At 37.7% G+C, this 26,970-nt stretch overlaps 1 protein-coding gene across 4 annotated transcripts in view; it reads left to right on the top strand.

Annotated features, from left to right (window-relative positions):
* CDIN1 (CDAN1 interacting nuclease 1) overlaps nucleotides 1-25,546 on the top strand; it is a 247,446-nt gene extending 221,900 nt beyond the window's left edge. For all 4 annotated transcript variants that reach the window (XM_003340037.4, XM_056810236.1, XM_056810235.1 and 1 more), the window contains one exon: nucleotides 23,949-25,546. In XM_003340037.4, coding sequence (XP_003340085.1) covers nucleotides 23,949-24,084 — 136 coding nt within the window. In that variant the 3' untranslated portion in view covers nucleotides 24,085-25,546. The remainder of the gene's footprint in view (nucleotides 1-23,948) is intronic.
* Nucleotides 25,547-26,970: the final 1,424 nt, after the last annotated feature.

Here is a 26,970-nt window from a genome sequence, read left to right on the forward strand (position 1 = left end):
ACACACACACACACACACACACACACACACACACACACATCCTTGAAGGGGAGGATTTACTTTGGTGAATATCAGGTGTAGAAAGAGGAACATAAGGTTAAAGGATAACCATAACACTCTAATTTTATCATTTGCTCCAGGGACCTCAGTTCTAATCTTACCTCTATCAATGTCTTGCTATAATCTTAGCTCACTCACTCCTTGTGGCTTCAACTGTTACAGGAAAGTAGCTTCCTCACCACCATCAGCATTGGATTATTTTGCTTTTTGTTTTTTGCACCAAGATCAGGACCTGATACACTGCAAGTTCTAAATAAATGTTGAATTGAGTTGAACTTTTAAAGTATTAAGAGAAAACAAAGTACTCACTTTATAAGTGATTATCCTGCCTTCTCCTTTAGGCCAGACTTATATCACCACCACCTCCTTAGGTTATGAATTATTTTAAACTGGATTTTTCCCCCCCAAAATAATAATAATTGTTATTTTTGCTTAGCAGACTTTTATACAAATGTTTTCATGTCTACAGAGTTCTTTACATATATTATATCCTTTGATCTTCATAGCAACCCTGTGAGAAAGGTGCTATTTTAACCCCATTTCAAAGATGTGGAAACTAAGACTCAGATAAATTAATAGTAAATTGCACAATTAGTATATATGAGGGACAGGACTTAAACACCAGTCTTCCTGATTCACAAGTCCAGGAGACAAGACCTCTCCAAATTACCAAAGGAAGGAATTAATAAATACCTAAAGAGTGAGTCATTGAGTAGATGTCCTACATTATTCAGGCCTGTCTGATTCTTTGTGGCCCTACTGGGTTTTTTGTTGTTGTTTTTTTGGCAAAGATACTGGAATAGTTTGCCATTTCCTCCTCCGGCTGAGTCAAATGGAGTTAAATGACTTGCTTAGAGTCATAGAGTTCATGCCCAATATTCTATCCACTGGACCATCTAGCTGCCCACTCCCCTATATGCCTAAATCTAGGAGAATTTCATTTATCCTGTCATTTCTAGTCATTTAAACCCTATTATAAGACATTTTCCTGAGCTAATTGTGGACATTTTTTTAAAAAATAAGTATAGAAGTACACATGAAGCAAATAAATGGTCCCTAAAAGAATGACAAAATGTAGCTATTTGACTAAAAGCTGGGGGCTCAGGGAGATAGATGTTAGAGAGAGTAGGAGGAAAACAATTATTTGGATAGGGACTATGAAGTGGTCCTTTATTTTCTCAAAACAAATCTCAACAAAAAAATCCATAGGTAGTAAATTTAAGCAAACAAAATTAAAAAACAAGGAAGGAAATATTCACAATGAAACTATTAACAACCTGATTGTTTCCTGCTTTGGTATTTACCTCATGAACCAAATCCTAATAAATTATATAGGAATAAATAAAAGTGCAGGTCCCTTCAAGATGGATAACTCCTTATGTCAAGCCTTCTTTAAATTATATCTGAAACTTCCAGAAGTTGACTATTTCTTTTTTTACATACTTGGCTTTTTTTAAGGCTATTTGCTACCTTTTCTTGTTGTTACTCATTTTAGTCACATCCAACTCTTTGTGACCCCATTTGAGATTTTACTGACAGGGATACTAGAGTGGTTTTTCATTTCCTTATCCAGCTCATTTTACAGATGAAGAAACTGAGGCAAACAGGGTTCGGTGACTTGCTCAGGATTTGAACTCAAGTCTTCCTGACCTCATTCCAAGCCTGGCCCTCTATCTGCTGTGCCACCTCACTGTCCTATATACTTCTTCTTTAAAATGACACCTAAAATGTTCTATAGTTTGCCCTCATAAAGCTGTTGTTCTTGTCCTGTTCTGAAATATCTTGTCTGTTATCTTGACCCAATCTTTTATCTTGGGTGAGAGAAAGGAATTTCTTACTTAAGATATGGGACTGCTGAATCTCCCCTCCAACATTCCCCCTTAAAGGACATTGTTAACATATCGGCAGCATTAAGTGATTGATATCTCTTTGAGGATATCATGATAAATGATTGAAGGGTTTCCCCCACATTCAAAAGCAGTGATAAATTTCTGTGTGTCCCCATCATGCACCCAGCTGGTCTAATTGTGACTATAACAACTTTACAGTCTGGACTTTGGGTCTCTTGAGGTCTTTGGTGTGTTTTTCTAAAGCCAGAATAAAATATCACCTTCTGCCCTGGCCTCAATAAGCAGGCATTCTCCAGCAAGCTGAGCTATTGCCAGCAATCATCTCCGACCCCTTGGGCTGGCTCCTGAAATTGTCTTCTCTCAGAATGGAAACGAAAAGTAGATTGGTTACTAGCTGAAAGAGAAGGAAAGCCCATTCCAGATAGTTACAATTCAGCAAGCTTGAGGTGGCAGACTGGGGCTGAAAAAAAGGGAAGGAGTATCTGACCCCATTTTTGAGAAAACCTGCCAGCATATGACTTTGAGAGACAGAAGTGTCGAGGACCAAGCGTCAGCCAGCCTTCATTCTGGCAGAGCGGACGTCGAGTCCTGCATCGGTGGGTTTCAGGTGCCGGGGACAGATGGGAAGTGGGAAAAGGTCATTAACAAGATGGAAGAGTTTGGGGAAGTAGAGCAAGTAGAAGCATGACTCAGAAAGCCGTTCATCCTGTCCATTGGGTACCGGAGGGTCTCAGAGGTAGAAGGCACCTGAAGCAGTGATTGCATCAAAACCCTCTTGCCTTTTGACAGAACTAGACCTAAACCAACCCAGATGGTTAAAAGTCATCCTGAGAGAATCTTTAGCACAACTCTGCTAGAAAATGATAGTGGCGGGGATGATTGAGTTATTTATTTCAAATATTAGATCAAATATTGATCTACCCAAGGGATAAAGAAGCAAGTCACTTCTCTAATATGGACTTCAAGTCTTTAGAAGAAAGACAGAACAAAGAGCAAAGGGGAAATTAAAGTGGAGAAAGTGCTGGATGCAGAGTCAGAAAGCCTGGGTGCAAATGCTGACCTTGCTCCTTCCTAGTTGTGTTATCATTTCATCTCTGTTCCTCAATTTCCTCCTCTGTGGGCAAGATAGCTTCCACTTTCCCTTCTAGTTCCAGGTCTCTGATGTTGAAACAGGACCTGGCACAGAGTAAATGCTTAATAAATGTTTGTTTTCCATACGTGGCACTGAAGTAGTTTTTATAGTTGCTGCTGTTCAATAATAACTCTTACCTTCCATCTTAAGAATTAATGGTTTCATGAATCATGTAACCATGATAAAAATTCTAAAATAAGTAATTAATTAATTAAAATGTTTTGATTGAAAATTTAAAAAAAAGAATTAATGATTCCAAGGCAAGCTGTAAGGACTGGACCAACAGAGTTGAGTGACTTGCCCAGGGTGACACATCTAGGAAGTATATGAGGCTAAATTTGAACCCAAGATCTCCCATTTTTAAGCCTGGTACTCTGTCCACTGAACCACCTCGATGCCCCCAATTGACTTTTTTTTTCTGATATCACTTGTGAAAGGAGCTCCCCAACAATAAAAAGCCTGATAGAGGAGATCTGCAACTTTCAGTCTGAGTTGCCTAAGGTACCAAGAGGTTAAGGAAGAAAATTTCCCAGGATCTTCCAGCCAGTAGGCAGCAGGGGCAGGACTGGACGCCATGTCTTTTGGATACCTGAGGCTGGCCCTCTGTCTATTATGCCAACCTTCCTTTCAACACAGCTTCTAGTAAAGCATTAGGGAGTATAGGGGGTCTGCTGCAGGCACATTTTAAAATATGTTTTGGTAAAGATTATGTTGAATTTTTGTGTTTGTTCATTTGCCCCGTTTATAACATTTTTCTTGTCTAGCAAGGACTTCAGCAACACTGACAGCTGCTCAAAAAAAAAAAGGTGGGGGGATATTTTGGAGCACAAGGTACACTTAGATATCATCTTGCACTGGCCTTAGGATGGCCTGTTAGTTCAAGACCTAAAAATAAACACCTATTAATCACCTAATGGCAACACTGGTTGACTAGACCGCAGGGAGGGGACCTCCGACTAGCCTCATTCAAGCTTGTCTCATGTTTTCTGTCACCCAGAATGAAGCGATTTGTAGCCAGGAATTCCTTAAAAAGAAGGCAATCATAAACTTAACTAAATGTTTAAAATAATTTCAATTTCTTCTCTCTACAATTGAGATATGGCTTTAAAGGGAGAAGGACCAAACTGCTCAGCCATCCTGGGACAGCCAAAGAGCGTTCTTTGTTAGTCAAATCACAGGATCAGCCAGGGCCTCTGAGAATTGCTTTCCCTTGTCTTCCTTTTAATCGAAAAACAATCAGAAGGGAACTCACTCCTGGAAGTCCTTATCTTCATAAAATTTTGCTAATGACTCCTGTTTAGTTAAATAAGGTGCCTGTGGGACTCTCTAACGGAAACATTTAGAGGGTCACCTTCTGACCACAGGCTTTGCAAATAATACAGATGGAAGGACCCCTGTGAGGCTGAGCTGGGAATGTTTATATACCCACACTTGGTCCTGAAGGCTCTCCGGGAAGTTGAGCCTCCAGTCCAGTTTTTAAACTCCTTTTCGAGTGGCAAGCTTCTCTCTAGAGGGATATTGAGAGGTTTTAAAAATTTTGACATTTGACTTTATTTTCCTCTTGAATTTGGATATTTACCACCAAATAACCAAGCATTCATCTTTCTCTAGAGCAAGGAGGCTTCATCTGAAGTCCATAGATTCCAAAGGGATCCATGAATAAATTCAGAGGGTTTGTGAATTTGATTTTAGAATATTGTGATAGCTATATTTCACTAGAATGCATTTCCCTTGTAATCTGATGTGTTTTATTTTAAGTATTTAAGGACATTCTTCTGAGAAAGTCAGTAGTCTTTGCCAGCTTGCTAGCCAGTGAAAGAATTTGTCCATGACACAGAAAAGGTTAACAGCCCTTCCCCTGGAGTCAGCTTCTCAGAACTGAAAGAAGGGGGGAGACCTTGGAATCTGGGAGACTTAGGTTCAAGTACCACCTCTGATATATACTGGCGCAGAGACCATAGGAAGTCTCAGTGCCCCCAGCAACGCCCACAGACTATAAATTGCAGAGTATTTTTCAGTCACTATTAGAGTCTGGACCCTACTTCTGATGTTTATTAGCTGTGTGACCATAGACAAGTCAGAGAACCTCTCAGTCTCCTTCCCCTTCCTCCACTCAGTTGTCTGAGAATATATTAGAGATGAGTTAATAAAAGCCAAAATGGTGGCAAAAATTTCCACACTGTTTCCTATGCCAGTAAAATCACAGGTCCAGACTAATGTCTCTATATACTTGTGGAGGTGGGGTGGGAATGTATCTACAGTGAAAATAGGTCACACACACATATACATTTATATAAACATGTAAATACATATATATGTATTTATATATAACCCTGAGTTTATACATACACACACATATATGTATATTTATGTTACTGTGAATTTTTTTGGCCTTCTACAAAGATTTATAGGTCAAATAATTTTTACAAATGTTTGAAATCTTTACCTTCCATCTTAGAATCAATACTGTGTATTGGTTCCAAGGCAGAAGAGCATAAGGGCTAGGCAATGAGGGTTAAGTGACTTTCCCAGGGTCACACAGTCAGGAAGTGCCAGAGGCCAAATTTGAACCCAGGAACTCTGATCTTTAGGCCTGGCTTTCCATCCACTGAGCCACCCAACTGCCCCACTCAAGTAACTTTTATTTATCAACATGTGGAGTATCTCCATCCAGAATATTTGAGCCCTGGCTTGCAGGAATTGTCTCCTTCCTCCAGGGATCTTCACATTCTATAGATATGAATGTGTTCTATGTTTGGGTGTCCCATTGTTTCACCAGCTAAGAATCACCTAATAGACTGTTCTACTAGTCTTCATAATGTCCCTATCCAGTAAGCACAGAGAGAGAGGGCAAAATCTCCATCTATTTGACAAGGAACAGACAGAAGGAAGTTTCAAAGTCATTGAGTAAAGTATAGTTGCACCATGCTAATAGTAGCCCATCTGGACCATTCAACTCAACTCATTAGGATTCCTGGCTTGTTCTCACTACTTGAAAAAAAAAGTCATCACCCTCAGCATTGACTTTCCTGAAATCTTCTTCCATTAGGATCATAGATTTAGTGTTGGAAGGTACCTTAGAGGTCATTTACATGAATCCCTTCATTTTGCAGAAGGGGAAACTCAGAGAGACTTGCCCAAGATTACACGACTAGGAAATAGAAGTGCTGACCTGGAGACAAGTCCTCTGACGGCAGATAAAACATCCTTTCCATTTTATCCCATTACCTCCATCCTTTCTGGCACCCAGTGTGAACACCTGCTTCTTTATCCCCAGGAAAACAAGAGACACCTTTCTATAAAAGCAGCCTTTGGCAGCAGTCACTGTCCTGAAGTCCTATTGTGATCTGACTTTTGTGGAGAACAGCTTCAGTTCCCCCAACTCTCTGTGCCCTCAAGTTCTCCGTCTTCCCATTGGACAGGTGGTCTCTACATGGCAACACTTCATGCTGTCACAGGGTCAGAGCCTTCCTTGATGCTTCTTGCTCCAGTGTGTAAATATTAGTTTAAAATATTCAGGGTTGTTTCTTTCAGGTCTCTCTCCCTTTTTGAATGCTGAAACCATCTATTAGAAAGATGAACTATTACACTTGGCAAGACTCTTCAAAATGCTTTCGATCTAACAGGAAATGCTTTTAAGATGGTATAATGAAACCTCACTTCATTGCCCTGAATTATGTCGATGCAGCCTTTCTTAGGCTTATGACCTAGGGCCTAAAAAGCAAAAGCATGCACCATATTAACTTGTCATTAAGTACAGGAACCTATGTTTAAACAAAATTAAGATTATGCACAAAATCGCTGGTGCTCACCAGGGTTCTCCCTTGACTTTAACTGAGCAAGCATGTTTCTCTGTTCTCACGTGAAGCCTACCAGCCTTCACTGAAAGGGCTGCAATGGAAATACAGCACGCCCTCTGCCCACCTCTTGCCTTCAGAAAGGATTTTGCTTGGAAATTCCCACTCTTCACCCCTTTTTCTTGGGGATTTTCCTCAGGATTCTTTTAATAAACTTAATTCTTTAATTATTATTGTCCTGTTGGGTCTATTTCCAAGCCTGCTACTACAAATCCACACATTCATGGAAAGCATAGAATAGATAATAGATCTAGAGTCTATAGTCTAGTAGAAGTTTATGGCAAGGATAAATTTGTATGATTTTAAGAGAAGTGCTTTATACCTCACTTATTTTTTATTAATCTTACCATCACCAGAACACTAAAGTATTTACCCACTTTACAGTTAGTGAAACTGAGACAAACAGAGGGGAGAATGATATGTCAGTTAGTGTTGTGGTAACCAATTTAGGATTTTAAAAACTTTTCCTTGGAGTTTCTTTAATTTCTTTAGAGCAACAAGAACCCTTGATGTATTTAGGAGATTTTAAACATTTATTAAACTACTTCTTTATAAGGTCCTACATAGACATTGGGAGATACAGAAATTTTAAAGAAATAGCCTTCAGAGACATTAACATTTTGCAGCTGAATACAATTGTGCATAGATGAGTAAATAAAATATCATTTAAGATGATGAGAACTCTAACATTTTAATAGTCCTCATTTTCTTATTCCCAAGAAAGTCATTCTTATATAATTCTTAAAGAAAGAATCAAACAACTTATCCCCTAATAGAGAACTTCCTAAGGGGCATCTTCTTCTACCAATCTCAAAAGGTCTTAATTGTGCCAAGAAACTAAATGGTATTATTTTTAGTATCTAAGTCAGTTGAGGATTTATTGAAACCAAATTACTTGAAATGAGTTTAGCCCATTTCTGATGTACCAATACATGACTTTGTTGCTATGCTGCTACATTTGTTATTCATTGGCTCACTTTGAGCATCTGGATAACCTACTTTATCAAACATGCAACCTCAGGAGCCCAGAACTGAGTTATCACTCAAAGAGCTTGAAGAATGAGCCTTAGGCCATCTTGGATCCCACACAAAAACAAAACCTAACTAAAAAGAAACTTATCAGTCTTTGCTGGTAGTAAAGCTAATTTTTTTGAGTAAGCAAATGGATATAAATGTTGACTCTCACCTAGCTCCAAGCTTTATCTCCTTTCTTAATTCTTAGAATTTGGGAAATCCACTTTGCCTCTTTCTCCCTAATTCTCTGGCCTAAGAATGCCTTTTTACTGTCTTAAGTATCAGACTTCATTCAGAAGCCTTTTCTTCCATTTCTAACATGCAATTTAACTTGCGGTCTTTAAAAACTAGTTTAGTATCCATGTGGACTTAAAGGCCTCACACTAATTATTCTAGAAAACTAGAATAGGAAGGAATCATGCATGTGAACTGCTTTATAGACAATTCCATTAGCACATGTATTTTTCTATATGACTGAAAAATAATTTAGGTCAAAAAACTCAGAAAATAGTACACCATCATGGAATAGAATAGACACTACAGAAACAGTATTTGTGGTTCACAAAGACCAGATCTAAAAGATTTTTTTTTAATGTGTCATACACAAATAAAGTTCACCATAATATCTCTTCTGTCATCTTAAACACCTTAAGGTATTTGGAAGGGGAGGAAGAAATAAAACAGATGAACCTGCTGAGATGTGGCCAATAACAGTACCTCATTCTGATTGATGTTTTTACAATCTTATCTCCTAGATAAAGACTACTGTAAACATAGGCTTACCTAAATGGTGATTATACTCCAGTCTAGAGTGGCCTGGACCTTGTGATTGCCCCCAAAGTTCTTGTGTGCCAGGCATACCCAGGGCACCCAATCTATTATTCCATGGTGCCACTTTTACTTGAACTACTTCTGAAAGTAACCAGATTTTTAACACTCAACTTAATTTATACCTTAACATCCTGGAAAGCATACTGGCAAAGCCTCCAAGGATTCTATCTTCAAAAGATTTCACCCTGGCAAGTTTTTTTTAAAAGATTCTTCTTCTCAACTCTAGGATCACCTTGCACTTGCTGATTGATAGGTCTCTTGCCCAATAGCTCACTGAAGGAAAGTTTCGTTTCCAATTCAAAACTGAGTCAGTTGAATATTTACCCATATTTTCCATATTTTGCCATTATTTCAAGGCAAAGTGAGAAAGGTCTATATTATTTTCATTTTTCTTAAAAGCCATAAAAATGATATTTTTATCACCTACTTTCTGACTTCCTACTCCTCTTCCTGCCTCCAGTCTCTTCCTCCACACCACAATACAGCATTTGCTTTCATGAATCTTTTGAATTAGTGACTTCTGTTCTTGGGCTAGGTTGGCAAACTGAAGAGATTTTGCATCTAATGAAATGTTTATCCTGAGACAGGAGAAATATTTATTGCACCATTTAGAGCAAGTTGGGAGCTGACATACCTGTGGCACCATGTCCTACTTAGGTTAGTGATAGATTTATAGCCCAGACATGTATCAGCCATAATCCCTTTAGTCATCTGACTTTGCCAAAGATAAAAATTCCAATGATTTTTTATTTTCACCTGACTTGCATATGTCCAACAACCATAAATCTCTTTATGCCTTGAAAAGAGCTCCTAATTGAACTCTGGGTAACCTCAGAGAAGGTAGCCAAGGAATTACAAATGAGGATCCTTTTCAACTACATTTCAAAAATACTTTTTCACCTATGTTGGGTTTTTAGGTGGTTTAGTGGGAAATCTTGGGAAAGCAATGAATCAATCAACCTCATACATTTTGTGAGATTCCTACTATGTGCCAGCTACTATGATATTCACTGGAGATATGGCAAGAATAAACAGTTCCTGCCCTTAAGGAGCTAGCTATATTATAATGGGGGTAGCAAAGAGACTATGTGGTTATGTGTATACACATTCAGACACATGTATATTGATTATATATATATATATAAAGTCAATACAAGGTTGTTTGGGGAGAGAATAGTCTAGAAGATGACAGCAGGGGGAGGAATCAGGAAAGGCTTCATATGCTTGAGGTGTAGCTTGAAAGAAAGCAAGGATCCTAAAAGATAGAGGTGAAGAAGGAGTGCATTCCAGGCATGAGAGACATTCATTGAAAAATCAAAGAAGTGGGAAATGGACAGTCGTGTATGGGAGAACAAGTAGGGCAGTAAGGCTAGATCACAGAGTATATGTCATTCAGCCAGTCATCATACATTTTTTAAGGACTGGCTCTGTGTGGGTATAGGAATGAAGCTTTGAGAATACACAGAGAGACACAGAAAAGAGCAATTTGTAAAGATACTGAAAAAAAAATATATCTGAACTTTCAAAAACTTAAAAGAAAATTGAGTTTGACTCAAATAATGTGTGTGTCTGCCAAACTAGATATTTACCCCAAAAGTGAGCCATAACACTGTAAATCTGGTCATTTCTACATGGCTTTTTGACATTCGGGGGGGGGGGGGGTAATAATGCAAAAGTATGACTGTCTCTTGCTGTGAATATGTATTACCTGGTCCATTTTCTTTATTGATCAAATATGTGTATTAAGTGATAGTTTTTATACTTCTACTACGTGGGCACAACTCATCTATGGGAATATGCTGTAACCAGCATCCACCCACCATCAATCTTTGTTGCCTTGTGGGTCATCCCAGTTTTGATTCTCTGGCCATGATGGTGTTCCATGAGTCACTGCCATATAGTCAAAAGGAGAGTCAAAAGTCATTTTTAAAAGTTAGGGGGTAGAGGGAACATATATGTCAGGAAACAGCCTAGGATTGCTAAAAGTACTGTTCATTTTTCCAAAAATAATCATGCCTGCTCTCCTTATCTTATTTCTTTATCCATCTGTGATGCCTTTCCCAAGGTGTATGTGCCAGTAGAACAATGGAGTCACCATGCAAATGTATTCTATTAACTGGGCAACAGACATTCTTCATCCATTTGGATTTGCCTATGTTAGGCCATTTCTTTTGATCTCGTTGAGTAGGCTTTATGAAATTTAGAGATTTTATGCTGACAATACAATATCATATGCAGCCAGGATTATCTGGAGGACTTTACCATCTATTAGGAATTCTTCATTTGAATCCTGACATCATTCATAACTAGTGTAAATTCCTTTGGTGAACATATCTTTCCCTGTTTTATGACTTTCTTGATATTGTTAACCAGAGATTATTTAACAAAGCTAACTCTGTGTTTTCATCTTTCTTATATCATCCTAATTCTCCATGATGTTTAACTTCTTGATAGAAAGCCTTTTAAAGGCTTTTGCTCTCCTAAATCAGTACTTTAGGGATGAACAAACAGTAAGATCAGAGGGTCAGCCTTGGAGTTAGTAAGACCTGGGTTCAGCTCTTGCCTCTGTGGCCATGAGTAAGTTCTTAACCTCTCAGTTTTGAAGAAAACTCTAAAAACACATGGGGAATTTCCCAACTTGATATCAAAGACCCAGGTCAAAAGTAAAAATCTTGCTTGGTTTAGACAATTCTAATGAAATCATGTGGAGATGAGAAAAGTAAGCTTATGGATTAATAGTTGCCGATATTTTCTTGGCCATTCCTTTGTGTAATAATACTGTCTGATTTTTTCCAGTACTTTAGTAACCTCCCTTCTATGAGAAGTTAAAAAATGAATCCTTCAGTATTTTCAAAATTGTGTCACCTTGGATTCCTCCTGTCTGTCTATACCTTCTCATCCAAACAGCTACTCTTCCAAATGTCATCTTGTCAAATCCTTTTTTTCTACTTCTTCAAATAGCAAAACACATAATTAGGTGTTGAATCCAGCTATGGTAGTTCTGTAATCATAAATGATAATACTATAAAAACATAGGTAGACCCCATTTCCCTTTGCATCAATTTGCCCCCCCCCCATTTAATTTCCTCCCAAGGTTTCTGCAGGCTCACTGATCAGCATATAGACTTTGAGGCTTTGTGATCTATCTTATCAGTGGAGGTAATTCCCCTTTCCTTAGTAAGAGGTCTTCTTGAGTTACTGTAGTTTAAAAAATATATTACCTGGGGGCTAAACTTCAGCTGATAAATCTCTCTGATATTGGCCTTCAAACAAGAAACATGAACTTCATTACTAGTTGCATATGCAAGACCTTCCATGTTGGTACAACCTATCTAGTCAGCTATCCATTTAGTGGATAGTGTGCAAAGCTTAGAATCAGAAGGCCTGAATTCAAATTTGACCCTACATACTTGCTAGCCTTGTTACTTAGGATAAATCACTTAATCTCTGTTTGCTTCCGTTTTCCCATCTGCAAAATGGGGATAATACTACCTACGACCCAGGGTTGTTTTGAGGATCAAATTAAATAATAATTGTAAAATTCTTTGCCCATTGTCTGGAACACAGTAAATACTATATGTTGTTGTTTTTACATCATTTCAGTTGTGTCTGAGCTTTCATGCCCCCATTTGGGGTTTTCTTGGCAGAGATACTAGAGTCATTTGCCATTTCCTTCTCTAGCTTATTTTGCAGATGAGGAACTGAAACAAATAAGGTTGTGACTTGCCCAGGGGTCACAAGGTAGGAAATGTCTGAGACCAGATTTGAACTTACAAACATGAGTCTTCTTGACTCTTCAGCCCAGCACTATATATACATGTTAGCTATTTCTATTTATTATTATTATTATTATTATTATTATTATTATTTCAAGAGTTCATTCTACCAGTAAAGCATTTAAAACTCAAGATCATCTTTACATAACACCAGAAGAGGGAGAGGGCTTTAGTATTATTAGGTATATATACAAAAAATGTATGTGTATATATAGATAGGTGTACATATAAACAAGATACATTTATAGATAAGAGGTATACATTTCAAGACTAAAGCTCTAAGAATTTATGCTTATAAATATAATTCTTCAAATTTTTATATTTAGAAACACAAACCAAGCATAAAGGCTAAACTAGCCAACCAAGATATTGTATTTTTTTTTATTTGCAGATACTGTAAGTCAAATACATTGTATCTCGAATTAAAATGACCCAGAATTTTATAGTGCTCATTGCTATTATGATGAGGATTGCTAATATCTTATTATTTTATATACATTTGCACATGGGCTTAAATACACTTTCTTTACATATAAACACAGGCAAACACGTTTTCATTGGGGACTCTTGGATGGAAGAGTTATTTACAACTCTGTCCTGGAACACATACAGCAGTGATTAACAAGTATATAGCCAATCTACAACAAACAGATTAAAACTAAATAAACGATGTAAAAGTTTATTTTAAAACAATTACAACATGTTGTGTGTTTCTCCTGAGCTGTGTGTTTGAAAATGCATTCTTCATAAAAACCACATGCAAGCCTTTTTGATGGGGAAATAATTGACTCCCCCAAACCACATGCCTGCACACATCTTTAGAAGTTAGCGCAGACCCCACACAGATGTTCTAGTCTTTTTTTTCAAAGATAGTTCTTTACTCCTCTCCCTCCCCACTTACCCTGGGGGGAGAGTTTATTGTTGTTTTAGTAATGGAGAGACCCCATGGGGAGGTAAATTGAATGCTGAATTTATGATTAGGAAGACCTAGATGCTAATTCCTCCTCAAACACTGTGTGATCCTGAGCAAGTCACACCACCATTTTGTGTAAAAGTTCTCTACAGATCTTAAAGTGGTAAATCAGTGTCACCTGTCATTACTTTTCTTCTTTTGGATTAGACTTGTGATTTCTTTGGTTTAGAGAACTCCCGGTGAGGAAACTCCATCCTCCAAAGCATATGAACTGCTGAATGCAATTTCAAGTCTTAGCATTGCCCAGGTCACTAAAGAGTTAAATAGTCTACCCAGTCTGGGTATTGCAGCTAGCATCAGAAATGGGACTTTGAACCCAGGTCTTTCTGATTGAGAGGCTGGCTCTCTCTCCATTATCCCACATTGCCTCTCATTATCATTATTATTATTATTATCATTATTATTACTGTTGTGTTTGTTATCTCACATTCTCCTGTTGTTCAATGAATTTCATTTAGAAATGGTCCTGGGACAAATTACTAGCAATTTTTTTTACTCTTAATATTCAAGGGACTGTTGTAAAAATAGAGAAAATATCTACTTTGGGTATTTGAATGCAAGTATTAAGTTATTAAAATTGTTAATAACAATTCACAATTACTGCGAGACTAACATAGGGAATGCTGACAAATTCCAATTCTACTGATCAGACTCCAACAGATCATTTATATTGTCATCAATTTATGTCAATTCATTTCACCTGTTCACAGGAAACAACATTTAAAATCCATTTCCTTTCCAATTCCAAATCCAGCTATTTAGAAATCACATTTTATTGGCACCAGCTGCTTTTATACCACCTCACTTTGGAAGTATATGGTGAAGATTCCTTAGATTTTTTCTGCAGCCATCATCAGTTCTCATTGCAGAATAGTAAATAATCACTCTCCAGTCATTTCTGTGGAGTTTTCCATAGCCTGTTTCCATTTAAATAGGCCCATTTATCTAATAGTTTACAGAATTTATTTGGTGCTTTAAGGTTTACAAGGGCTATCTTCACAATAGCCCTATGAGAAGTGTAATGTAAGCATTGTCCTCATTTTATAGTTGGAGATGCTAAGATTCAGAGAAAGGAAAATGACTTGGTCATTGTCACCTGGTTTGTGAGTGCAAAAGCTAGTATTTGGGCCCAGGTCTTCAGATTCTCCAAGCCCAGTGTTCTTTCTGTAACATCAGACATATCTCTCCTCTGTGTGAATTCCATCTCTGAGTAAATCTGTCACCTATTCCTTTGATTCTATGTCACCAAAAAGAAGATATGACCCCTTATGAGTTCAAGCTGAAAGAAATACTGTTTAGTTAATCATCCAGAGAGAAATCACAAGGCAAGAAAATGAATGTGACACTGTTCTCACTTGAAATATTTTCAGAGCAACAACTGGGCTTTTGGATCCTAAAAAGCAAATTATGTGGGAGAGGTAGTCTGGGATCTTTAACTTCTTCTGTCTGTTTATTACCATTTGTGTGACCAGGTTACAGCAGAGCTCTGGATTTACTCCTTTTCTAATGTTTAGATTCTCCTCCATAATTTTTGAACGCCTTCCCAGTATGAAAAATTCCTCTTATCTTCATCCAATAATTCCTAAACTTCAGCTCTCGCTACCTGTTTTCCAAGTGGCATAAACCTGTTCCCTCACATTTAATCATATAAATTCCTTTGGCCTGAAATTCAGTTTGCCTTTCCAAAGGGGGGGGGGGGGAACACTTTCTCAAAATAGTAATAGTCCTACTACATGGAATAGATACATAATAAACTATTCAAGTATGAAGCCTGCTGACTTCATATTGCTGAAGTTGATTCCTTGTGGACTAATGGACCTTTAAGTGACATAATATATTAGCTTGCGTACATCCCCTCGCTCCTCTGGGCCTCAAATATTAACTTCTTATCTGTCCTTTCAAGGAACTAAAAAAATGATTGTATTTATATAGACCAAGAGGGAAATGAAGGCAGTTTTTTAATAACAAAATGTTAAGGGAATCTTTTCTGGAATTTTTGCATAGGAGCCCAACACGTAGGCACCCGAACCTGAGATATTATGGACTTGAGCAAAGAAAAAGCTTGGATTGAAAGATACACGTTGTGTCATAGCTTTGGGGGAATAGATAGGCTATATTTGTAAGTTTGATCACATAGCTAGTATATATCCAAAGCAGAACTTGACCCATAGCCTTCCTGATCTCTAATCCAGCTCTCTAGCCATCACCCCACACTGCTTCTCATAAAAATAGAAAAATCTCACTTATCTGGAACTCTTAGGGAATGTATCATGCTTGAATAACTAAGAATTTGAAGTACATTTTTTAAAAACAATTTCACCATTTTGGATGGAAATCTTCCCAGAATTCATTACTTATTTCTCTTCTTTCTTAAACAAGATACACTGAACATAACTTAACCTTTTCTTGTTGGCTTGGGATCATCATTATGAAATTGAGCTGCAATCACTGTGCTATAAATAAAGTTCCTGGAGGGTGGGGACTGGTCATTTTTTCTCTTTCTATCCTATTTTGCATTCAGTCAGCATGCAATAAATGCTTGTTGAATTTAATTAAGCCATAATGCACTGAGGGCCTTTTAAGGAATGTACTGAATGACCCCAGGCTCATGGACTTCTTCATTTTTGTGTGTGTGCTTTTCATGGCTGTTCTACATTTTTCCCTTGTGGTCTTTGCAACATAATGTTCAACACACAATAAGTGCTCAGAAGCATATGTAGAATCAGAGGAAGTAGCCTCTAATCAAGGCTTTGGGGCATTCCTGTATACTATGCCCAAATGTATGGACCAGTTTTTTTATGCTCCTTTATTTATTGTCAGCCATGTTCCTGGTAAGGGAGCTTACCATATTGCTGAATCTTAAATAGGTGAGCTGCTGTTATTACATATTGATAGATGAGATTTTGGAAATTTGTAAAGCCCTTAGCCCAGTCTGGTACATGGGAAGTTCTAAATAAATGCTTGGTCTCCTGCGCCTTTCAAGTGTATTCTTTCTGTCACTCTTTATTTTTGCAGACGTGGCTGTAGAGGTCAATGAGTAATCAACAACCTTTTCTGTACTTTATGTGGGGAAATTGTTTGAATTGTACTTGGAGCTTCTTCATCCTTGTCTCAGTAACTGACTAGAGCTAGGAGTCTGCCTCTCACAAAGAACCACTGATTGCCTTGGGGCTGCAGGAGCCATTGTTCCCCAGCATTTTCTGCTTCTTTTCTATTTTTTTTAAACCCTTGCCTTTCATCTTAGAATCTTAGTATCCATTCCAATGCAGAAGAGCAGTAAAAGCTAGGCAATTGGGGTTAAATGACTTGCCCAGAGTCACACAACTAGAAAGCACCTGATCCAGGAATTGAACACAAGACCTCCTGTCTGGGAGCTCTATCCACCAAGCCTCCTAGCTGCCCTTATCCTCTACCTCTTTCAAACTTTGCTTCATTCATCACTTCCCATCAGTGGCAGTGCTGAGATAACTTCGTAAGCAGTGGATTTTAAGTTATCCTCATGTGCCAACTTCCTTTACTGAGTCCCTGTAACTAATGGGTAGGTCCAGGCGTTAGTGAAAGGTTAGTCACCATAGCCTCAGTATTATCCTGTAAATTAGAATGAATTTTCTTCTCTTTGTAGTCTCTGGTCAAGTATGCATAAAAAGTACAACCATCTAACATGTATTTCTGCCATCTCTCTCTTTGAATACAAAAAAGAGAACTTTTCAAATTCAGATAATAAGTTTGGTTTGTTTTTAACCACTTAAAAGAAAATCCTGACATGTGATTTCATCTGACTGGAGGATTTCTAATTTGGAAGTTGCCCCCACTGATACAGAACAGCAATCCAAACTAGCACATCAGGCATTTAATAAGCATTTGCAATTTACAATTGATTTTCCTTTAGCTTATTGTCTTACACAGTTGCTTCCCTAATTGAGGCAGCTAAGTGGCACAGTGGGTTCCATAGTGACTGACTTGAGCCAGAAAGACCTGAGTCCCATTCCTCTTCAGATACCCATGAGCTGTTTAGTCCTGGGCAAATCATTTAACCTCTCTTGGTCTGTTTCCTCATCTGTAAAATGGGGACAACAATAGCTTCAGCCTCACAGGGATGTTGTGAGGATCAAATGAGATAAAGTATGTGCAATGCAAACTTTGGAGTACTGTATAAATAACTATGTATTAGTTCTAAGGCAGAAGAGTGGTATGGGCTAGGCAATGGGAGTTAAGTAACTTGCCTAGGGTCACACAGCTAGAAAATGTCTGAAGCCAGATTCAAACACAAGACCTCCCATCTCCTGACCTGATTCTCTGTCCACTAAGCCACCTAGATATTCCCTACAAGGATACTCTTAAGGTCCCTCTGGAGCACTTTGATATCAGTTTTGAGACATGGGAGTCACTGGCACAGGATAGTCCAGTATGGCATGGCCACATCAAAAAAGGCATGGGTATTTGGGATAAAGAGACTTTGCCCAGGGTCACACAACTAGGAGGTGCTCTGTGAGCAAAGTGGAATTGCAACAGTTCAAAAATAAAGTAAGATGCACAAATTTAGTGCCATATCCATCTCTAGTGTTTATACAGACTCTCTGTTCCAACCTGTGGTATAGCCTTCTGAGGTCATATCGGATTAATCAACCATAATCAGATTCACTGTGCATCGACAGTGCATTTCAACATAATGGTCCTCTTTTCAACATTTTGGTCCTCTTTGAGGGCAAAGGATCACATCCTACCTACCCAATCTATTGTTGCTTGTGAATACTGAGAATTTAAAGGACTTGTTTAGGAACCCACAGCCAGTTTGTTTCAGAAATAGGGCTTGAATTGGCATAGAGGCTGCCCCTCTAACCCCATCTTTCCTCCTCTCCATCACAACACTAAAGCAAAAGTAACCAAATGGGTAGGATTTTTTTTTAACGGTCAACAACAGCAAAAAGTCACAGGTGGACAATTTTTTGGATCTTGGAGACCATTTGTCTTCTTGGTTTATAAATTTCCTTATGATTTTAAAGCTGTGCATTTGAGACCCAGTTGGCAAATATATATCTAAGCTTGCTGTGTGGATGGACCCTTTCTCATTGAAGATGAGACCTCAAATTCTTCTGGGCAGGTGTTTGGACACCCAGAGCAGAAGATCCTAGAACACATCAGGAATGTCAGAGTAAGGCTTTTTCCTTAACTGTTCTGCTCAGAAGAATCCCAGCTGTGACAGATACCACAAGTAGCCAAAATGGAACTTTTGACTGTATTTGTTTCTCCCAGACAAAAAAAAAGAGAGGAAACACCAGACATTTGGACTCTTTAATCTATTTTTTTTTTTGGCTCCAGTTTAAAACAAATGGCTTTAGGAGCTCAAAGAATTCAAAAACTTTGAGTTATTAATTGTGCACATGACATTTCGTGACAAGGGCTTTTCACTTTTCCCAGTCTGACTTAACTTTCACCTTACCTTTTTTCCCAAAAAAGAGTTTCATTTGTTGTTTTAAGTGTGTTGAGGTGTTTTATAAAGGGGGGTTAATTTGTACTTTTTCTTTAGTGCCAGCCTCTGTCACAGAGGGCACCTTCCTGGAAAGTAAAATAACTTATTCAGATGACATTTACATCACAGGCTCTGATAAACAAAAATCTGCTGTAAATTCCATTTTAGAACTTTGATCTAGTTAATTGCTCTAATATGAATACACACAATCTTGTGGCAAATAGTAACATTTGAGTACAGTATCATCAATTCTTATTTCTCTGTCTCCTCTGTCTCAGGCAACTCATCCCTAAACTTGTAGAAAAGACTGCTGTTTTTTTTTTCCTCATTCTCTATTACTGGGACTCAGTTTCCTTTCAAGCATTGTTAACTGTCTTCACTATTTGCTTTCTTTCTTTCTTTCTTTTTTAATTAATGAAAATCCTTGAATATGTCTCCTTGGTAATTTCAGTCTTGCACACTGAAATAAGAGAGAACAAGCAGGCATCTTACCCATGAGGATAAATTCACTGTCTCCACCCTTTGGGTTACTTCCTAGAGATTGCTTTTTCATCTTTCTATCTCCATGCCTATTTGAGTATTGTCCCAGAGAAAGACAGAGAAACCTACAGTGGGTTCATCATGTACCTTTCTGTATTCTCCACAAATGGGGCCCTTCTGCCAAACTTAGAGAATAGAGTTGACTATATAAAGCTGCCCACTACAAGTGACCTTTCTAGAAGTAGATGTGTTGCTGGGAAGTTATGGATAGCCTCATCTGAGAGCTTGAAACAAGCTCAGAAATGCCCCAGCTTAGTAGTCAAAAGATTTAAGTTCTCCAACTGCCTTTGCCACTGGGACACGTTGGAAAATTGTAGGAGTAGAAAGTTGTTTTAAAAAGCCTATTGCCACACTTTGCCACCTGATTAAGCATTTAATTTCCTTAACCTCTGTGGACTTCCATTTTCATGCCTATAATGTCAGAGGGCTAGGCAAGATAATGCTTCAATTCAAAAATCCTATCATCTCTTTGTTCACCAATAGAGAAGTCATTTGATATAGCTGATAGATTGCTGGCCTTGAAGCCAGGGAGGTCTGGGTTCAAATCCCTCTTCTGACACATAAAGGGAGTATTAGCTGGAGCAAGTCATATGTATCCTCTCAATGTCCTTGGCAGCTTTCTCAGACTAGATAAATTGCAGAGTAAGTGATGACTTGCATATTTGCTGAGAGAGTTCCCTAACCCAAGAGTTCTTAGCACCAAAAGAAATCACAGCCCCTATTCCTATCACTAATGGTAGGGTAATTATTATTTTTTTTTCATTTGAAAAACAATTCACAATTGGTAAAAAGCTTTTTAGGGTGTGGGTTCTATATTTTGTCTCACAAATGAACCAAAAGTGAGGAGGAGGTAGAATGTGTGCTGATTATGCTTGTTTGGAGGGGTTTGGGGTGGAACTAGACATCGTGCTTCCATTGAACAGTCATTTTATGTCCTGAAGCTTATGACATGGTAGTTCACAGAGAGTGCAGCATGTACTTGCTCTCTGAATTGTGGCGATGTGTGTTTTTGTTTTATTAAATCTTTTAAAATACTGGGCTTGTTGTTTATGACCCCCATATATTCTTTGTTCTTTTTGGTGACTGGCTGGAACACATTTTCCCCCTTTGTAAAAATATTAGTGCCTTTCTAAAGAACATGATAGTCTCCAGAAAGGCTGCATTACAAACTGATGGGATCTTCTGAGCTTGTTGGAGAGAAGGACCTGAAGCCATGTCACAAAAATGAAAAGTCAATTTATGATTTTTTAGAGGGTTTGTGTCGACACATCCTCAGTAAAAGTATTGGAGTTTTCAGAATCAAAGGATTTCAGAATTGGAAGGGATCTTGATGACTGCCTAGTGCAATCCCGACCCCAAAAAGAATCTCCACTAGAAGCCACATGACAAGTAGTCATTTAACCTCTACTTGGGAGCTCTCTAGATAGGGGGACCCCACTACCCCCCAAGTCAAGCCATTCCACTTTGAGATAGCTCTCATTGTTAGGAAGCTATTCCTTACATTTAGGAAACTCAGAGATTAGTTATGTCCTGGTCATGTAACCCATTGTAGAAGACCAAGTACCAATTTGAACAATGATATGTGTAAAAGCCAGTGGAATTGCTTGTCTGCTCTGGGAGGGGGGAGGGAATAGGGGACAGAAAGAACCTCAATCATGTAACCATGGAAAAATATTCTAAATAAATTAATTGAAGAAAAAATGAAAGAATAAAAAAGGAGATCAAGTACCAAGCACCATGTTTTCTAATAACATTTAACTGCATAAGATATTTAGAACTGTATTTACACTACTTGGCTTTACCAGTGTGCATCCCTGTTTAGGGATGCTAGCAGATTTTTGCCAGGCTTCTTTCCTTTCTGTGGCATTGAAAAGACACTCTTTCCATGGGAGGGGGGAAGCTAGGTGGCACAGTGGATAGAGCACTGGGCTTGGAGTTAGGAAGACTCATCTTCCTGAGTTCAAATCCAGCCTCAGACACTTACTAGCTGTGTGACCCCGAGCAAGCCACTTAACTGTTTGTTTGCCTCTGTTTCCTCATCTGTAAAATGAGCTAGAGAAAGAAATGGTGAACTATTCCAGTTTCTTTGTCAAGAAAACCTCAAAGGGAAGCACTAACAGTTGGACTTGACCAAAAATGACAGAACAACAATAACATGGGACAGACCTTCAAAACATAAAAACTGTTTTAGGCTCAGGTTAGAAGATCTCCCTATATACCCTTTTTATTCAGAAAAACATGCAATGAGACAACAGCCCTAAAACTTCTGGTTTTAGAGAGTTTTAAAAGGTTCCACAGAAGGACCTGAGCCACTAACTTGCCATCAGAGCATGTCCATTGTAGTTCTGCCCTATATGAGTTGAAAGAACCTTTAAAAGTCTTAATTTGCCTTCAAGAAAACTTGGCCACCCTAATGATATGAGTCCCAAATAAACTGTTACATGACATCCTATTGAACTTAGTCCCGTACATACAGTATCTAACAGCTCATCCTGTACTGTTATTTTTGGCAAGTTCACTATAGCATATAATAAATCATAGAATGAAAAAGCTTTTTGGCCGAACAATGTTCAGCCTGCTGTTAACGTAGACGACAGAAAGCGGTTCTGTTTTTAGACATCCTTTTACTAACCCAACATTCATAATTTATGATTTCACTGTAAAATTCCTGCAACACTACACCAAAAGTAGTGCTGCCCTTTAATTAAGTGCTCTCTGTAGGAAAAACGTGAAACTGATGTGCAAAACATATCTGCTTATACAGTGATTGATCGAGATTACATCTTTATGAACCCAGCCTAAAGGTCTGAACTTCCTGATGGGTAGAAGAGTCTCTGGGGCTGCTTCCTGAGTTGGCCTGGTGGAGATCAGTCAGTGTTAATAATATTGGAGGCATTCCTAAGAAACTTTTTGGAAACATTGAGAATGGAAAGTTCCTTTCAAAAAGTCTCTTTCTACACTGAACCACCATGTTGCTTGGACTAAGTCCTCATTTTCTGTATTAAAGCATAATATCACATTTCACTTTGATAATTGATTTAGAAATGGAGAGTGCCTTAGAAACCATCTAGTCCAATCCCATTTTACAGAATCTGATCCCTAAAGAAATGAAGTGACTTACTTAAGGTCAAACAGGTAGCCTCAGAGCCAGTTTCCTCCAACTCCAAATCTAGTACTTCTCTGCCTTACCTTACTACTGGTCTAGAAGGAATTGTTGAAGGATGAAGTGTCAATGCCAATTAAACATTTTGAGGTCTTTGAAAAAATGGATGAGCGACCTTATTCCATGAGGAAGAATAAAGGCATCAGGATAACTAAGAATATTTCACAAGTTTTAATAATTTACAAATATTTCAGTTCTTTTTTTTCCCCTTGGTGAAAAAAAATAGTGTAGTCAAATACTTTTTTTTTAATTGGTACAGAAAACAGAAATACTAAGCCTCGCTACATTGACTTCTTGCTATGTAATCCCAGATTAGTCACTTGAAGCCAGTAGATATAAGCTGCTTGAGGGCTGTTTACCAGATTTCTTTTTATATTCCCAGCATCAGCTACATTGCCTTGAACATATCGGGTGTTTAATGAACATTTGTTGAATTGAATAAAATGCTAGGCATTCATTTCCCCATCTCTTAAGTGTGCACCTCACTCATACCTAACTCTGAAATAAAAAGAACAAATGATAGCATACATTAAATATTTTAAGTTTCTGAGGGAAAAAAGTAAAAATCTAAATAAATCCAAAACTTTATAGTTTGAGATCATCATAATATTAATAATTAAAATATCTAACACTTATATAGTAGCATTATATATAACTTACTTATAGATATATGACTTTATACATAAATTTATATAATTTAATAACTTGATTTTCAAATTTAATAAAATAGAATTTAAGTAGCTTGTGAAATAGCTTTAAAGTTTGCAAAGCACTTTACAAATATCTCATTTTATCTTCACAAGCACCTTGCAAGGTAAGTGCTATTATTATTCCCATTTTAAATGTGAAAACTGAAACAACCACATAGTTAATAAAATTTCTAAAGCCAAATTTAAATAGATCCCATACTTTATCCACTCTATGACCTGGATTTGTAGAAGTTCAACAACTCTCAATCTAAATAGCCTTTCTAAAAAGAACAATCTTAAAAATAAAACACTGGAGCCCTAAAAGATGCTCTCTGTTTAAAATATTTTTAAATTGCTGGGTGACCTTGAACAAATCACTTATTTTATTTTCACTGGGTCTTTATATGAAATGGACTAGGATGGGCTGGAGGAACTCTGCGGCCCTTAACATCTCCAGCTCTCAATAATTTATGATGAATGACCTTTTGACAGGTACATAGCTATTTTTAAATAATTCTTTTGTTTTCTCTCTCTCTCTCTCTCTCTCTCTCTCTCTCTCTCTCTCTCTCTCTCTCTCTCTCACTCTCTCACAGATTTGGTCCTGGATTAGTGATCTATTGGTATGGATTCATCAAGGAGCTCGATTGTAACCGAGAAAGGGGCATCTTACTCAAAGACTGCTTTCCTACTGACCTTGTCACCCTAGGCCAGAGCATAGCTCAGCCCTGACCATCCTGGAAATGACGCTGGGAGGAGGAGGTGAATCCGGAAGCAATTTGACTTTCCTGCAGTATAAACTGCTGGCAACATCTGCCCTGAACTTCAGCTGAACTCTTGCTTGCCCGTGGTCACACCAGTACCTCTTCAGACAAATATCAAGAGTTTCTGTTTTGTTTCATCCCTTGTTGATGCGAGCAGCCAAGAACTACAGACATAACCCACTCATTATCAGCATTTCTGTCTCTGTCAAACAGTTGGTTTATAGATAGTCATAATCTTTCTTCCTTCCGGATGGTTTCTCCTTGCCTGTAGAACAAAAGAAAAAATGTGGAGGCTGAAAGGTGTGATTTTCAATTCTCCTCCTGGTTGCAGAATCACCCCCTTTATTATTTTTTTTCAAAGCTTCTATTCATTTTCTCCCCCTTCTCCTTTTCTCTTCCTATATGCATGTAGATAACCAGTATTTTATTAAGGTAATGGGCAGATCTAGGTCAAAATGAAAACCTCTTCCCCCTTCCTCACCTAAAAAGCTAAGAAATGATGTATCAAAGTATGATTTCACTGTTAACTACAACAGTCCTTTGTCAGTAGATGGAACAGGGCATAAAGGTGGGAGCTGTGCTTAAGGGTTATATTGTCCACCCTGATCAGAATTTCCTGACTTGAATGGCATTCAGCCAAGCAGTGAGCAGCATTTTGTGTGAATTTCCTCTTTTTTTCAGGGTCATCTGAACATCAAACGTATTTATGTTGATCAATTTCAAACGTATTTTTCAACACCACAATTACAGGGCATCTACATTACATTGATGTTAGGGATCGACATTTGAAGGGAGGTAACTTAGATCCAGTTCAGAGTTCTGTCTAAAGAGTATTTTCAAATGTCCTGGGGGTAAACAGGTATGTGGTCAGATACTTAACAAAATAAAAAGTAAAAGCCAAATTCTGCCCTTTGTTTTCTACTTGACTTTCTAAGCAATTTGCCCTAAAAAAGTATAACAACCCATTTGTGGCTCAATATTAAAATTTTTATATCATATCCCAATCCTCACAATTCCCCTGTAGAAGTTTTCTATTAAGAACTGTATATTTTGAGCTGAGGAAGAGATTGATAGATCACATACACACACACACACACACACACACACACACATTATATCTTTGGGTATTGTTTTTAGTTGTCATCATTTGAAAGAAAGAGGAGAGGAAGGAACTCTCTTCCCCCATCCACCCCACTGTTTTCCACTTTTAATTAGATACCTTGTAGAGCAGGTTTCATTCTACAAGCAAAATACCAAAAGATGAATTATAACCCTTTCATTTAGAAACCTAAGACCATCCAGTTACACCCTTAGACTCAGTGAGTAGTCAAGGTGTATCAGTTCCCATGATGACAGATTAATTTCTAAGCAGAGCTGTTCTTATAAATATGTTGCTTTGAAAATATGAATTAAAATGTTACTTTTGCAAATGCCTGTAACTCATTTCCATTCCTCACCTCTTTTAAAGATTAATTCTGGTTTTGTCTTCCCTTCTGGCAAAAAAAAAATCTTCATATTACTGTGAACAATATTGAGAAAGAACAAAAAAAGAATGGAAAAGATACCATAGTAAGACTTTGTTCCAAGGAAAATTCTTAATACAAGTTTTCAAAAAAGCAAATTGAAAAACTTTATACTCAGGCTTCTTTCTCTAATTCAGAAAGCCTTAAATTGAAGGCTTGGAATTTGTTTTGATTTTTGACTTCTAACATTTTGGAAATATATTTCAATTTAAATGGTTTCCTTTGCAATTCTATGCCTTTTATTTTACACATTTAAAACATTACTGTGAGAAGGGATCCATAGACCTCACAGGACTGCTCAGGGATCCATGACCCAAAAATGTTAAGAATCATAACTTTACTATAGAATGTTTTAAACAACATTGTCTAAAAAAAAAGAGTAGTGTTCTTGAGATTCATTCACTAGAGCCAAATTTTCTTTTTAGAAGTAAGTTAAATTTATCTGAACTGATGCTGAAAATCCTGTTAGCCTTAGTCAAAGATTTGTTTTACATTAAACACATTTATGACAAAGGTGCATAAATAAGTAATCCTGCCCTTACACTTTGTATTTCTTCTCCTATCTTGAGTTGTAACATTAACAAGTTGTGTGATGGTATTGGTATTCTCAATCAAAGCCTCATTCTTCCCTGGGTGAAGGTACTTTTAAAACTTTGTACATCTGATAAAGAAAGGAGATTACTGGAAGGTACCTGTTGTAATTTTACTGGTAATTTTTGCTTTTCCTCATTTAAAAAAAAATGATTGTAGACATTTTACCTGCTACTTTTAAACCTCCAAAAGGACAAAATGAGTGAGGAGTGGTGGCCTATGCTTGTAATTTGTGTTACCAAGAAAGGAGATCCTGGCTGATCGTGAACCCAGATCAGAGCTGCAGTGGGCTGAGACACTTAGGTTTCCAAGCTCCCACAGGAGTAGACCCTGCCTATCCAGCTTGGGAAATATAGAGAGACCCAGGAAAGAAAATTTTTAAATGGTGGCATGAAAGAAGGAAAGAATTAAAGGAGAGAGAGAGAGAGAGAGGGAGGGAGGGAGGGAGAGAGAGAAACAAAGGAAGAGGAAAAAAAAGAGGGAGGCAGAAAAGAGGTATCAAAGGAAATGGACCCTCCCAAACAAATGAAAACTTCCTCAAAATACTCATTTGTGCATTTTTATCAGTTTTGTGAATGTAAACATCAACTTTGAATAAACAATGGCTGCATTTTGTGTGTGTTATACACACACACACACACACACACACACACACACACACACACACACACACTCTGCCGTAATCATTAGAACTTTAACATTATGGCCAAATCCTGTTTTATGGAGTATTCTGCAGAATG

Source organism: Monodelphis domestica, chromosome 1 (assembly GCF_027887165.1).
Source record: "Monodelphis domestica isolate mMonDom1 chromosome 1, mMonDom1.pri, whole genome shotgun sequence".
Taxonomy (NCBI): domain Eukaryota; kingdom Metazoa; phylum Chordata; class Mammalia; order Didelphimorphia; family Didelphidae; genus Monodelphis; species Monodelphis domestica.